The 13,767-nt window shown below is 37.9% G+C and overlaps 1 protein-coding gene across 2 annotated transcripts; it reads left to right on the top strand.

Annotated features, from left to right (window-relative positions):
• The first annotated feature begins 3,175 nt into the window (after positions 1-3,175).
• On the top strand, positions 3,176-12,378 carry LOC115625257 (carbonic anhydrase 2). 2 transcript variants are annotated; one of them, XM_030520253.1, is made up of 4 exons: positions 3,176-3,526; positions 10,354-10,428; positions 11,213-11,371; positions 11,436-12,378. In XM_030520253.1, exons 1-4 carry the CDS (start codon positions 3,502-3,504, stop codon positions 12,092-12,094), a joined length of 918 nt encoding a protein of 305 aa, XP_030376113.1. In that variant the 5' UTR covers positions 3,176-3,501; the 3' UTR covers positions 12,095-12,378. The 2 variants fall into 2 exon arrangements, with proteins under 2 accessions (XP_030376113.1, XP_030376112.1); XM_030520252.1 differs by lacking the exon at positions 3,176-3,526 and adding an exon at positions 9,351-9,384.
• Positions 12,379-13,767: the final 1,389 nt, after the last annotated feature.

The following is a 13,767-nucleotide window of genomic DNA, read 5'->3' as shown; positions in this document are numbered from 1 at the left end:
CTACTATATTTTGCATGCATTTGAAACGTCTATTAACAAGATGTTAGCGTCCGGCCAAAATAGGTTTTATTTTAAATTTGATGGTTTATTTTATGTCAGCGTGTGTTTTCAAGAGCGAGTTCAAATTAAAAAAAATATTTGTGTCCCGCCAAGAGAGGAAAATATCAGCACGAATATTCTATAAAAGGAGCACGGATACAAGAGATGTCCATTAGAGAGTTTTTACTGTATTCTTATTGCAAAAGAATTACATTTTTAAAGTTCTGTTATTTTTCTCATGTTGCTTCGTGGTGCATTGAACAGATATGGGAAATGTATGAATCACAAATACATACATTTACAATAACATAGAAGGGCTACGATTTCATCATCGTCCGCGCCGAAGCTATATAACCTTAGTGTGTCTTCTGTGTCTATTCCCTTATGAAAAATATTTACTTATTTCGCATGGTCGACCTTGATGTATTGTGTCCGTATTATGTGATAAAGAAGCCTCAATGAGAAGAGACTAAAAGTTCAATTTAACGGGATATTTCAGATAAATTTCTTTGTCCCACTTATTAACTTTGCTTTCCAGAATCAATTTTATAGCTGAATGGTGTAGTGTCCCAAAGGCAGAACATTTAGGACTAGTGTTGCTGACTGCAGGGTAAGTTCAGGTAGCACCAGCTATTGTAAATAGCTCATTAGACTGTCGCTGTCGCTGTCGCATTCTGTTATTCTGTTAAGTGCAGCCCTCTAAACAAACACTGTCTGACATTGACTTTTTGTGATGTCTTTTGGCACATTAGATGCAGTTTTAAAACGCCGATGCGTACGCTGGCGGGCACGGAAACAGTGGCTCATGCTAATTTGCAAATACATATGTATGTATTTTAAAATAAGTATATGCAAAACTGAATAATTAAAATATAGAATTGGGGAAATGTTATGGTATAAAAAAAAAATAAAAAACGAAAGGAATGGGGCTTTATTCTGATCGCTATCATTTTATAATCGTTGAAAATGGGTTATGATAGTCACTAAAAATCCATATGTCTATTTAGCTTAACTTTTATTAGCCGATATTTACATGAAACCACTAAAATAGAAATAAGCACTATTTTGTGCTTAAATAAAACACGATCACACCAATAATTTGAAAATAAAAATTCCGATACTGCCATATGAAAGGGCGCATTTTCTCATGCACTTCGGCACTGTACTTGTATGCTAGCAATTAAAGTTTTATCAAAAAGTCAACAATTCAAATAATAATTTTCCAGAGATGTTTCGTGTGGGTGTATGTGGGGCGGATGGTTTACTGTACGGCGGAGGTGAAACGAGCGCTTGATATGAAATCGGCGTACAAGAGAGCAATAGCTGGGTAAAGAGGCAGAGCCGACTTGAGCATAGCATATGGATATGCAACATAATGGCCTGTTTGGCACAATTGTCGCTTCCACATCGTGTCCAATTAGCGTTCATGTGGGTGCACTACTTAGACGGTCCGACGCTGCACGCAGGCGCAAAAAGCACCCAGAGAGCGAAAACTAAATTTTAATTTAAAATTACATTAATCAACAGCCCCAGGGTGTGCAGCATCGAAAGAGCACGCGTACGGCTAGGCATATTCAATTCAAATATATCTCAAACGCTGCGAATATTCTAAATTTGTTTGCTTGACATTTGCACGAATTTTAATTTTAACTTCAGCGAGTGGTCGCGCACTGTGGAACTATTTAGCATGATATCGAATCCGAAAAAATGAACGCAAACACGAAAATGTACCCGAATTTTATTACAAAGGATTGAACTACGGGGCAGTTTAAAATTTTGTAGTATTCTTTGAACAGGCCGGTAAAAGAATGCATATTTTCAATTCCGAAATAGACGTACTCATATAGCTACTTGCAGTTAGCGCTTTTGGAAGGCGATCGAATAAAATGTATTTCTCATATACATCTGTATAATTAGTTATACATATACTGTGCGATGGACGTAAACGTCACTTCCTGCCTCCACATGTGTACGGGTATGTGTGAGGCACGCGCCATTTTACATTTCGTGCTTTCTGCCACACACATACACACACATGCACACACATTCACACACACGCTCTTGCACGGGCAATGCGACTTTCTATTTACCAGGCATTTGCTCCATCCTCTACTGCTGCTTGCTTATCAATTTGAATGCTATTGGCTCTTGGACGCCTCTATGCAGCCCCCGCACTGCTGACGCTGCTGTTGTTGTTATTATTACAAGTATTGTTGTTTTTGTAGGTGCTGCGTCGGCAACGTCGGCTTCACCTTCGCAGCGTTCGCTGTTCGGCGCCTTTTCCGTGGGCGCGCGCTTTTGCATTCGTTCGGTTGACGCTAATACCGACGAGTACGTGCTATACCCTACGCTTTAAGTGAAAGGGCTTATTCTGTTTGGTATGGAGGTTCGTAAGACATGCAAATAAATAACAATAGAAGCAGGAGTTAATGTAATCCTCAGGTAGCAGAACCTTTGGCCCATTTGTCAGTCTGGTCCAGTCGGTTATGTCTCTGCTCACGGTCATGTGCAGTCAGAGACTATCCAGAAATTAGCTGAAGGCTATCTTCGGATGAGGCCAGAGAACGTTCGGTTGAGAGCACGTGATTGCTAATATTTAAGGACAAAGATTCAGATTTTTGTAAATATCTAACCATCGTGAACATCTTGAATCTCTTTTGACCGCAACACCGTTTTTAAGTGCCGTTCTTGAAGGTGCTGTGTTAGTTCAAATAAAATGTCTTGTGAAGGGTATAGTTTTGGCGCAACTGAAGATATGTTTTTAGATCTGTGTTGTTGCTATTGTCGTATCCCGCTCGGCTCGGCTGTTGTAGTAGTAGTATCTGTTCGAGTGTTTGTAGTTGTTGTTGCAACTGTTCTCGTTGACGTTGTGATTTTTCGTCATTTTCATTTCTTTCGCGCCTCGAGAACTACTCGACAATATAAATTTCAATTCATGCCCGTCCATGTCTATCTATCTATGTGTGTGTGTGTGTGTGTGTGTGTGTGTGTGTGTGTGTGTGTGTGTGTGAGTGTGGGTGTGTGTGTGTGTGCGAGAGTGATGTGGGTGTGTGCATGTGTGCATGTGTGCGTAGTGCCCGATGCTCGCTCATTTTTCAGTAATCATTCTGTGCCTGACCGCTGCGGTTTCGTGCCGTTGGCTGGCTTCTACTTTTGCTTTTGCGTTTGCGTTTGCTGCTTGAGGGTTCTGGGTTCTGTTCTTTGTCATCTGCCCAGTGAGTTGCGCTGCGCTGCGCTCGCCATTCGCGATTTTCCGTTCGCCATCCAGCTCGTTCCGTTATAAAAAGCGCGTGCCGTGTTTCGATTTAATGGAGTCAGCTTTCACCAGGCAAAGGGTTTAAGTCCTGCCCGGCAGTGTTAAACAAATAAATAACTAACTAATAATAATAATAAACTACAAAGTGCAAACTGAAACACAAAAAAATATTGAACAAGTGATATATAGATTTAAAAAAACTGAAAATGCATTTTATTGCCGTCGTTCTAGGTAAATACTAAACTATAATGTTAATCCACCTTCTTGTTTTTAATTCGGAAACTGTGCAATGTAATATTGTAATAATTTAGTATTTATTTGAATTAAATGAGAAAATGCAACTCGATAGCTAAGTTTACAGAAAAACATTCCATCCGGGGCTCTTTTCTTTGATTTCAAACCGAAATATGAGTAGTGCTTGCTTTGACTGTGCCTAGTAAAGTTTCTGTAGTCACGTAACAATCTGTTGGCTGGCTCGCTGTGTAACCCTAGATAGTGCCAAAAGTTTTGCATAGTTAAGAATATCCCACGCTCACAATTAGCCAAAGCGTTGCCGGCGTTGTACCTCGAACAAAACATTTCTAATTGCTGTTGAAATTCTCTTATAATTGCGTCGATCTTTTCAATTGATAACTTACCAGACAAACAATATAACCCGAGTAGTAACAAGTGCTCATGATACTGCTGTCGCGCTGGTAATTATAGTTCTGACTTTCGCATCAAACAATGGCATACATATACTTACAAGTAGAAAGCAAGTACCGGTAGGTGCCTCTTACAAAATGTTTGATAAGCCAAAAAGGAATGCTGGCATATTGTACTTATTATATGAATTGTTTGAAAAGTCGTTGGCTTGCCAGTAGATCTATTTCATAATCTTCAGCGCACCAACATGTGTCATTTCTATATATTTTTCACTGCTCTATGTATAACGATTTAATCAAATTAACGACCGCAATTGACATGAATTATACGACACTTAATATTTTTCCCTATGCCGGCGAATGGTGGACAGGGAGATTTTATGCGATCAATTGTTTGTACTGCCTCATAAAGTAAATTCCAACCAGGATTGTGCATTTAATTGTCATTTAATCTCTCTTACACTTTTAAGCCTCAAAACCTTTGTTGCTCTATGTTGGCTATCACCATTGTAATTTAGAATTAATTTCAAGATACAATTAAGTTAAATAAATACAAAATGTACACTTTTATACTATGTGCTTTGGATATAATTATATACATTACATACACATGTAAGCCGAACATTTGCATTTTCTGTAAATATCCCAATTAAATTTCTCGAGCTCTGATTTTCGCAATTCGAGTGACTTTTTCGAACCTGATTCGAGTACCTTCGTGCGAGTAAATTTATAAATAGAAAGGAAAATTGTGTTATAACCAGGTATACTAGTAAATATTATATTAAGTTCATCACAATATTGCTACAAGTATATCCTTACAAATTCCTTTCATTTTTCGCACTAGTCACAGTTATAGAGAAAGTTCTCCATTTCACTCGAAATATACTTGTACTATTAAAATTAATATAATAAGTAGTAACAAAAAAATATGAAGTATAGCAAATTATTGAGTTGTTTAAAAGACCTTTGTACTTTTAAATAGTTTCAAAGGCCGCCGAGTAAGTAATTCACACATCTACATATATATGGAACACATCAACTGGAGGAAATGTTCATTTTAAATTTAGTTGATGAATCAATTTATTTGTGGCCGATGATGGTAGACACCCCATGGTTAATTATATTTCACTTTTATAGGGATTTAACATAACAATATTTTTATCGAAATGGAGGGAAATTTATAAAAGCTGGTTCTAATTTCTAAATTTATAACCATCTTTAGAATTTGTGTATGTATTTCGCTTCTACTATCTTTTACGTCGCCTATCAATTCCTAAAACTACTCCTGTAATTAATTCATCGTGTTCGACAGGGAGGAATTTATTTATATGGCTTCCAAAGCATGGGACTATTATTGAACTCGTCTTATCAAGCATTTATTGACGCACTTGCTATTTGCGTCCGATTATCTATGCAGGCCTGCTAAGCACTTCACTTGAGACTCAGTAAGGTTCCCGATTAGAGGGTACCAGCGGATAATCACAAGTGAGGTAAGCAATTACTGAACAATTATGCGGCTACCTAATCGTTTCTAAAGCTGAAACTTATCACTAGATAGCATAACCCCAATGCGACAAATTTAGGGCGGCTATGAAGTTGGCCAGATTAGCTTTGATTTAATCTAATGATATCCGAGAGAGGTTGCATCGGTAAACATACTATAGTGTAAGCACTAGAAGTATTGGCATCACATGATCGATTCATTGATAAATCGAACGAATGAAGCGCTCTGTTCTTAATGGTACGAGTACTATCAAACGATCTAATCTGATAACTGCCGGTGACGTTGAAGAGCGCGCCCCCTCTGGAACACTCCAACATAACTTAAACGCAGTCAACCATGCATACCGACTAATACTACGAGTATATATTATGTGTACATATGTATAAAGATATGCTTGTATATATGCATATATGTGTATAATTGTTGTCTTTATTGTTTGCTTGTCAATTTGTTTGTTTAGCAAGCAACAATGACGAGGCACGTCACGATATCGCAGATACTCATAGACGAACACACCCATTGAAAGTGAAATTACAATTCGCAGCCATTAAGCCGTGTGAAAAATCGCTCAATTTTCCCGACTTTGCTCTGTCTAGAGATAGTGGCACGGACTAGATGCTGATGGCCACTAGTAATCTGTTTCCGGTCATGCCAAAGTGGCATGCTCTCCATGCCTTTTCGACTCATTCCTTGATACTTTCATGTCTGTAATCAGCAACAAATGAATGAACTACGCACAAGCAGTCAATTTCCGACTATAGCTGCCATATTATCAAGCTTCACTTGCAGTTCTGGCAATGATATGAATACGTTCATACATATAGTACAGACTTGTGCGTCCATCCCTCTTGATGGAAAGTTTTCAATTGCTGTCATAATCGATCACAAGTCTACAACAGCAATCAAAACCATATGATCTAGTAATTAATATTGTAGGTGCAATATATAAAAGAAACAATTAACAAACTGCCGAAACCTCATAACAATCTGCCTAATCACTCGACGAAATCTACTAGCGACAATTGTCATATGAGCACGTTTCTGGCCCACAAGATTAGTTTCACCCTAACATATTCCAACTGATTAGCATTGCCTGTCCGGTCTAGTAGGTATCAAGGTCCTGTTGCATCCAGCTAAGCTATAGTTTGGTCTCAGCCACTAAGTTGTTCGGCTAATCACCTATTGGTTTCTTTAGTACTCGTGCATATATCCTTTACCGATTCACGAGATTTCAGGACTTATACAATAATTTGCCTGTATTAGCATTTTCAAAGTACTTCAGTACTAAGCACGTGGTACTTAGGAGTCTCATAAAATATTAAGTTTGATTTTTTAATATCACCATAATATGAATTCATTTCAATTGTAAGCGTAGAAAGTAATTTATACACAATGCGCTCTTAGCTCTATTGTGAGCCTTGACACATTATTACGTAAAATTAATAATATTCCTATTACTAATTACTAATTACTAATTTGTAGTTTGAGTGTCAGGTACTAAAACAAGACAGCAATTTCCTCGTAAACGCTCTAAAAACTATATTGATATCACAAGTGTTTGGTGTTAAGCATGCTAGACTGTTTCCCAAGTATCCTTTGGGGTCTAGTTAGTTGAACAGCGCTGTTGTTCTCAAGACTGCGCCAAGATAACAGTGCGTCTAATGATCTACTCATAAAACCAAGTGCACTCCCGAAATTGTTTATCTGAATTCATATTGCCTTGAATATTGCACACAATAAAATGTAAATAAAATTCGATATGGAAAAGCACTGAGTACCCCAATTTGATTTTGGAAGTTGGGCGAGGTGGGAGGCCGGCTCGACGTGCCCGACATGATTTCACAAAAATCCCTTATCTGCCAAATTCCGAACATCAATTAGTTTAAGCTGACAAAAACAGAAAACGATTTAAGTTGATTGCCAATTGAGAATTGGCCAAAATGGGTGCAATAATAACGAAATGCTGAGCATGCCAGTCGACTTTTAAACATATTGCATATTTTCTTGCAAATTCTCTTCAATGTGATTTTGTTTATGTTATTTTTGGCACAAATCGAAGCCAAACCTGCACAATGTTTCGTGTTAATTCACTCTTGAATTATTTGCTGACATAGCAGTCTGTGCCAAGATATACATACATACAATCATCTACTACTATGTGTGGATGTATGGTCAGCAGTATTTCAATTAGCGAAACACAATAATGAGACATGCACACTTGAACTGCCTTTGGTTTTCATTCATGAGTCTCTAATTGTTTGTTTTGTGTCAAATTTCGCATTATTATCCCTTGAAGTTGTTCATTAATTTACAGTTTTGTTTAGCATTCCGGAAACAAGGCTGGCAACGCCAATTTCCATTGGAAATAACTTAATAACTTTTCAAATTGCTGCAATTTTTATCATATTGCCGATTTAATTACTTTGAATGACAACAAATGCAATGTTTTTCATTTCATTATAACCTTATTATTTCTGAGGTTGCTGCGGAATATACAGCAACCAAAGAATCAGGAAAGTTACTAAAGGTGCTGATCATTAATATACCTAAGATTTTTTATATGGGAGTTTTGGGAGTTACAATCAGATCAAATGAACTGATATGTTTTTATTTTATTTTGCGCCCAATGAAATCTTGTCCAAATCCATATGCTAGATTGAATTCTGCTACTTCTGCATTCAGTTTTTGCAACAGTATATAGTATATGTCTCGTTTGTATAAGTAGTATGCTCTGCTGAAAAATCAAATATTTTCTTTATTTTTGGCTGAGATATGAGGATTATCTGAATCATAAATAGCTATAAATTATAGGTCCTGTGCATCAAAGTGACATAATTCGGTCTTAGCATTTATTATGAATCATGCCATTTTTGCAAAGCATTATATAATTTATACTTATTATAAGTAAGAGACGAGCAGAATAGTATAGTCACAAAATTTATAGCTTTTGTCTTATCAACGGCAATTAAAAAGTGAAATTCGAAAAATGTATTTATATTTATATTTGCTTCTGGTTCCATTTCTGTCCGCTGCTCGAAGCAATGAAAAAACTAAAAGCCATTTGCGTTTGATAATAAAAATTTGCAATCAAACTAAATCTGCGCTCTTCAATTTCAGAGTCAAGGCAGCCAAATCCTAGTCCATTCAATTGATATAAAAGATGAGCACTGCCGTCAAATAATTTCGGCAGATGCCACCAATTCTACTTACAGTACGTACGTACTTGTACATATGTACATGTATATATGCAAATAGAGGCAAAAGCGTTTGCCAAATGAAAAGTTTGAATTTCTTTTGGTGGCACATTCATCATTGCGGATTTTGAAATTCTATTAATATGTGCTTTTTAACTTTATTTTTGCAACTATCACGCACTGTGCAGCGTACATGCTACACTACATACAAACTGTATCTCATAAATACAAAAAAAGAGACAGCCGTGCGTGCAAATGTCGTCATTGTAGTCGATTTTTGTCGGAAATTTCTTTTCGCATTTTGCTGTCTGGGCGTCTTTGGCAGAAAATCACAAAGAGCCAACCAAAAACTAAACGAGCATTGCCCGCAAATATTTTGAAAACCCAAAGTATAAACATAAATTAATTTTGCCCCGTTTGCTTTTATTTCGATATACTCTTTAACAACTGCCGGTTTTATTAACCCGTCATGGGGTCTCAATCAACACAGTCGCAGTCTGTGAAGAGTTACGCCACGAGGTGCACAAGTTTAAATAATTTATGGAATCTAAGTGCGACAAAGGCCTATAAATGGCTCATAAAATGTGACATTCAGCGCCGATAGGCATTAACATCGTTAATAAAACGAATAAATGACACATATATTAAAACTACTGCTACGGAGCACACGCGTACATAGTGTTCTATTCGTATGGAGACATGTGTGTTTTCAAATGTGTTGTAGCATAATGTTTAGAAATTCTGACGGTTCGTTGTCAAAATGCTTTTTAGTTAAACACAATAATTGTACATGATTGAGGAGGCGAAAGTTGCTTAAATGATAGGTGCATGTATTAATTGTGTTTTCATGAATGGAGACAGGAAAGGCGTAGTCGTCTCTTAATAAAAGGGGGCCTTGTAGAGCATTCGACCCATAAATGTAGTCTCTGCTGCAGAAGCAAGTTAAGACACAAATTCTATGGACATGTGATGCAAAATATTAATTGAACAATAATTATAAGCAAATGTTTTACGTGCCGTAGAAAATTGAGAAATTATACGAATATTTTGTATTAAAGCCTTTTTGCAATTACGTCAAGCACTTGAATAGTTTCTTTACAAGAGCTTATCCGGACATCTCGCAGAGAAGAAATACAAGTAAGTGTGATAGTTTGCATATTTGCCCGTTTTGATCCGACTGTCTTTTATCAGCGTCAGAGATTTGCCATGTATTTTTAGCAATGTTCTGCTTTCTTTTATTTTATGTTCGTTAAACACAGAGGAACATAAAAACACCCCTACAAACATACTACTTATATACATATTATGTATACATGCGAGATGCCAAGTGCAAGGTGCTGAAATGTTTGCCAAAAACCACCGATTTAATCGTTTTGGCGTTTGCTGTTTCTTTAACGGCTTGTCGAGATTTTTACATACATGTACATACTTATGTACAAATATATCTATATTCTGGCATGTATATGTAAACCTGGTGTTGGCCCACTGGCTGACAGCCGGCGTCTGTGTTGACGATCTCGCCTTGTCCTGCAATTTAATGGCGCATCATCAACGGCACTTGGTATTAATTAGTGGGCCATGAGCTCACATTTGGGGCGGTCAATATTCGAGAATTCGTACGCGTTTATGTAAATGCCTTTAAGTTGCTCCACAGCACGTGTGCCCGATATACGAAATGGTTATTTGAACGCACTTTCTTAAATCTGTTCATTGCAGCTTGCAGTTTCGTGGCGTTGAGTGGAGCTTCGCATGAGTGGGGCTATCCGGACTTGGACAGTAATCAGGATGAGCGTAAGTAAACGAATGCACACAAATGCTTAAATTATATACATATATATAGTAGTACATATTTGCCTTTTATCTAAATTTGCCTCGTTGTGAAAAGTGCGGCCATTAAGAGTAGTTTAGTGAAATTGGTTAATCAACGCCAACACATGCAAATACGAGTATGCCGACCATAATTCATTGTCAAGTGTTTTGGGTCAATTGTGCGCAATGTGCCCCTGCCCCTGCCTCTGCCTCTGCCCGACCACCTTTGGGTAACAAAAGCAGTCGCAGCAGCCGCGCAAGCTGCGCTGCGTGCCTCTAAATTGTGCCAAATAGCGGGGTATTAGAGTCACAATCACCCACACATTCCACACACTTGTACGAAGTCTCAACTACAGTGGTAACTGCTTGAGTTTAACTCCAGTAGCAAACTATACGAAGCTCCCAACTAGCAAATAAAATGGCATTTTAGGAAAACTTTGTGTCGCTTAAAGCTCTGTAAGGAGTTGATCCGCATCTCAAATGCCACATTATCGATTGAATAGCAAGAATAGATTAAGAATTCCACAGCACTACAGCTTCGATTATATTTGAGAAAGACGAACAACCGCGAAATAGGTCTATTCTTGACCAAGTCTAAGTACTCCGATGCGGCCCAATTACTTGACAAGAATCGGATTATTCTCACTGTTCATTCCTACTTCTTTCAATTGGACAGAGTATTGCATTACTACTTTACATATCAGATTAAGAATAAAATCTAGGTCAGCAATAAGCGGTAGTTAAATATTCACCTTCTTTATTGTAGCCTTTCCTAATTGGGGCGGCCTTTGTGACATTGGCAAAAAACAAAGCCCCATCAATCTTCACGTGAAAGGCGCGCTTAAAGGCGAGTTCCCGTCACTGGAGTTTAAGAACTTTGACGAGCACCAAAAGAAGCTGGAAATGGTAAACAACGGACATTCAAGTGAGTCTCGCAGTATGTGACCTACTATATACGATTTCTTACAAATTCCACCAATTTTCTGCAGTTCAACTCTCGGGCTTTGAGCACGAGTTGTCGCTTAGCGGGGGCGCCCTGCTTGGAGACTTCGTGGTCGAGCAAATTCATATGCACTGGTGGTCAGAGCACACCATCAACGACATCCGCTATCCACTGGAGGTCCACATAGTGCATCGGAACAAGCTGTATCCCAATATTTCCATGGCTGCCGATTTTCCGGATGGCATCACCGTCATCGGCGTTCTATATCATGTCTCCAATCAGCCCAACCCTGCCATTGGCAGCATCATTAAGAGCCTCGATGATGTGAAGAAATACTCGGCCATGAACAAGCCCACGAAGGTGAAGGACAGTTTGGCTGTGAGCGACCTCCTGTCCAGTGTAGACGGTTACTTCACCTATGCCGGCTCCCTGACCACACCCACCTGCGCCGAGGCAGTCACCTGGATAGTGCCCACCGAAACGTTCCCCGTTACTCTCGACCAAGTTAACGAGTTCAAAGAGATCGAGTACGATGAGGGCAAGCAGCTCCACAATAACTACCGCGAGCTGCAGCGTGAGAATAACCGGGCAGTCGTGCTCGTCCAGACTTCGCAGCAGAAGAGCGCGGCGGCGCTGCAGCTGCACTGCCTCTCGCTGGGTGCCCTCTTGCTCCTGTCCCTGGTCGCCAACAAGTTCCTGTTTTAATGTAGAGTAGCAAACGCATTTGCCTACCTAGCCATACCAAAGATTATCTGCACCGAGTTTCTAGTGCAGACACAACGAATTTTACCAAAAAACAAAAAACAAAAAAAAATGGAATGAAAAACTACAAAGAGAGCAAACTTCTTACCAAGTGTTAGAGCAACGACAGACATTTTATACTCATTAATTTTATGTATTCCTCTTGTTAAACATTCAACTAGTCAATTTGTGTAAAATCCAAGCTAGTGCCTTAATAAAACCCCACGCAAATTATTGTTTTATAAGTATTTATATGATCTCGTAAATAAGTCAGCTGAACCAATGTGGCGTATGCGTAATTTCGTAGCTGACCACATAAAAGTGCCGCGGCGCTAGCATTGGTCGCTTAAAGTTCAAGTCGTTGAAGTTTATGGTTGCAATTTATCCAAAAATAGCAGGTGATATACACGCGATTCTTATGCGGAACACAATTGCCATTCAATCCATCAATTGGTCAGTTTGATAGCTCCAGCGTAGCTCGCCTAATTATGGGGCTCCCATTCCAAACGTGTCGGTCATAATCGTATGAAAATATCAGCATTGTTTACGACACATAACAATTTATTTTCGATTTGCTCGAAATCTCTGATAAGAGTCAACTGACCAATACGTTTATCAAACGTCACTGACAATAAATGGGACAGTTAATCAAAGAATTTATTTCAGGTGATTTTTAGTTCACTTATTAACTGATAGACTCATACCCAATCACAAGTGCCCATTAAAAGTCATTTGATGTTATTTTTATATGCACATTTGCACATGATAAAAAAAATCGTTGTTCTAGTGAATGTGAACATTGGCCAATCAATCACATTAAAAAATCATTCGCATAAATAATAGGTTTCAAAAACAATTTGGACTTAGTTTTCTTATATCAATGTATCAACCTATATACGAGCTTAATATTATTATCTAAAATTATTATCTAATTCTAATTATATCTAATTCTATATTCAATCTAACCACATGGAAGCAAAACGCGCACATCTATTAAATGGAAGAGTTACTTGTGAAACTTGTGCTTATTGGATAGTTAGGCCTGGCCGATTCAACCCCCGATCAATAAGTCAACTGAAAAGCAATGAAACATAATTTCAGAATTTGTATTAAAATTTTACTTTTTTTTTTAAACTTTAGTAGTCACTTTAAAAATTCACGGCTGGACACTTGTGGACACTTCACACTCCAAAATATAATTTTCTATAGTAATAGTACTGCCAGCTTGTCGTAATTTGTACTTGTATGCGACTCTACTCGCTATAAATAACATTCAAAATATGTTCTTTATAATCAATGAGCGTAGACGATTTACCCTCAGCCTTCAGTAGTTTTGAACGAATAGATGGTAAATTAGTATTTTATCAGCCTTTTCACAGTCATAATTGAATACTTATTATTGCCGGCAAACACCCACAGACTTTCGTTCAACACTTTACGAACTAACGAACACTTGCTCGACGCTCTATTTAAATTTGAATTTTTTGTCAGTCTTACTTTTGATGTAGCTATCCCCAACATATTGATGAAATAATCAGAATAAATTTCAAAAAAATACTAAATTTGCGATTAAGGTATCCAAACGATAAATAATTGACATAATAACTATCCTATCTTTTAAGTTAAGCCAAATTAGT

The sequence above is a fragment of the Scaptodrosophila lebanonensis genome, unplaced genomic scaffold (genome assembly GCF_003285725.1).
Source record: "Scaptodrosophila lebanonensis strain 11010-0011.00,11010-0021.00 unplaced genomic scaffold, SlebRS2 tig00000072-arrow-pilon, whole genome shotgun sequence".
Taxonomy (NCBI): Eukaryota; Metazoa; Arthropoda; class Insecta; order Diptera; family Drosophilidae; genus Scaptodrosophila; species Scaptodrosophila lebanonensis.
This window is presented reverse-complemented; position numbering and strand designations above follow the sequence as displayed.

What these genes read in the sequence shown, in the direction of transcription:
- LOC115625257 (XM_030520252.1), top strand. Translation starts at nt 9,351, where the DNA reads ATGTGTTGTAGCATAATGTTTAGAAATTCTGACG. An exon ending in GGACAGTAATCAGGATGAGC is followed by an intron (nt 10,429 to 11,212) that starts GTAAGTAAACGA and finishes TCTTTATTGTAG; the next exon opens with CCTTTCCTAATTGGGGCGGC. An exon ending in GGTAAACAACGGACATTCAA is followed by an intron (nt 11,372 to 11,435) that starts GTGAGTCTCGCA and finishes AATTTTCTGCAG; the next exon opens with TTCAACTCTCGGGCTTTGAG.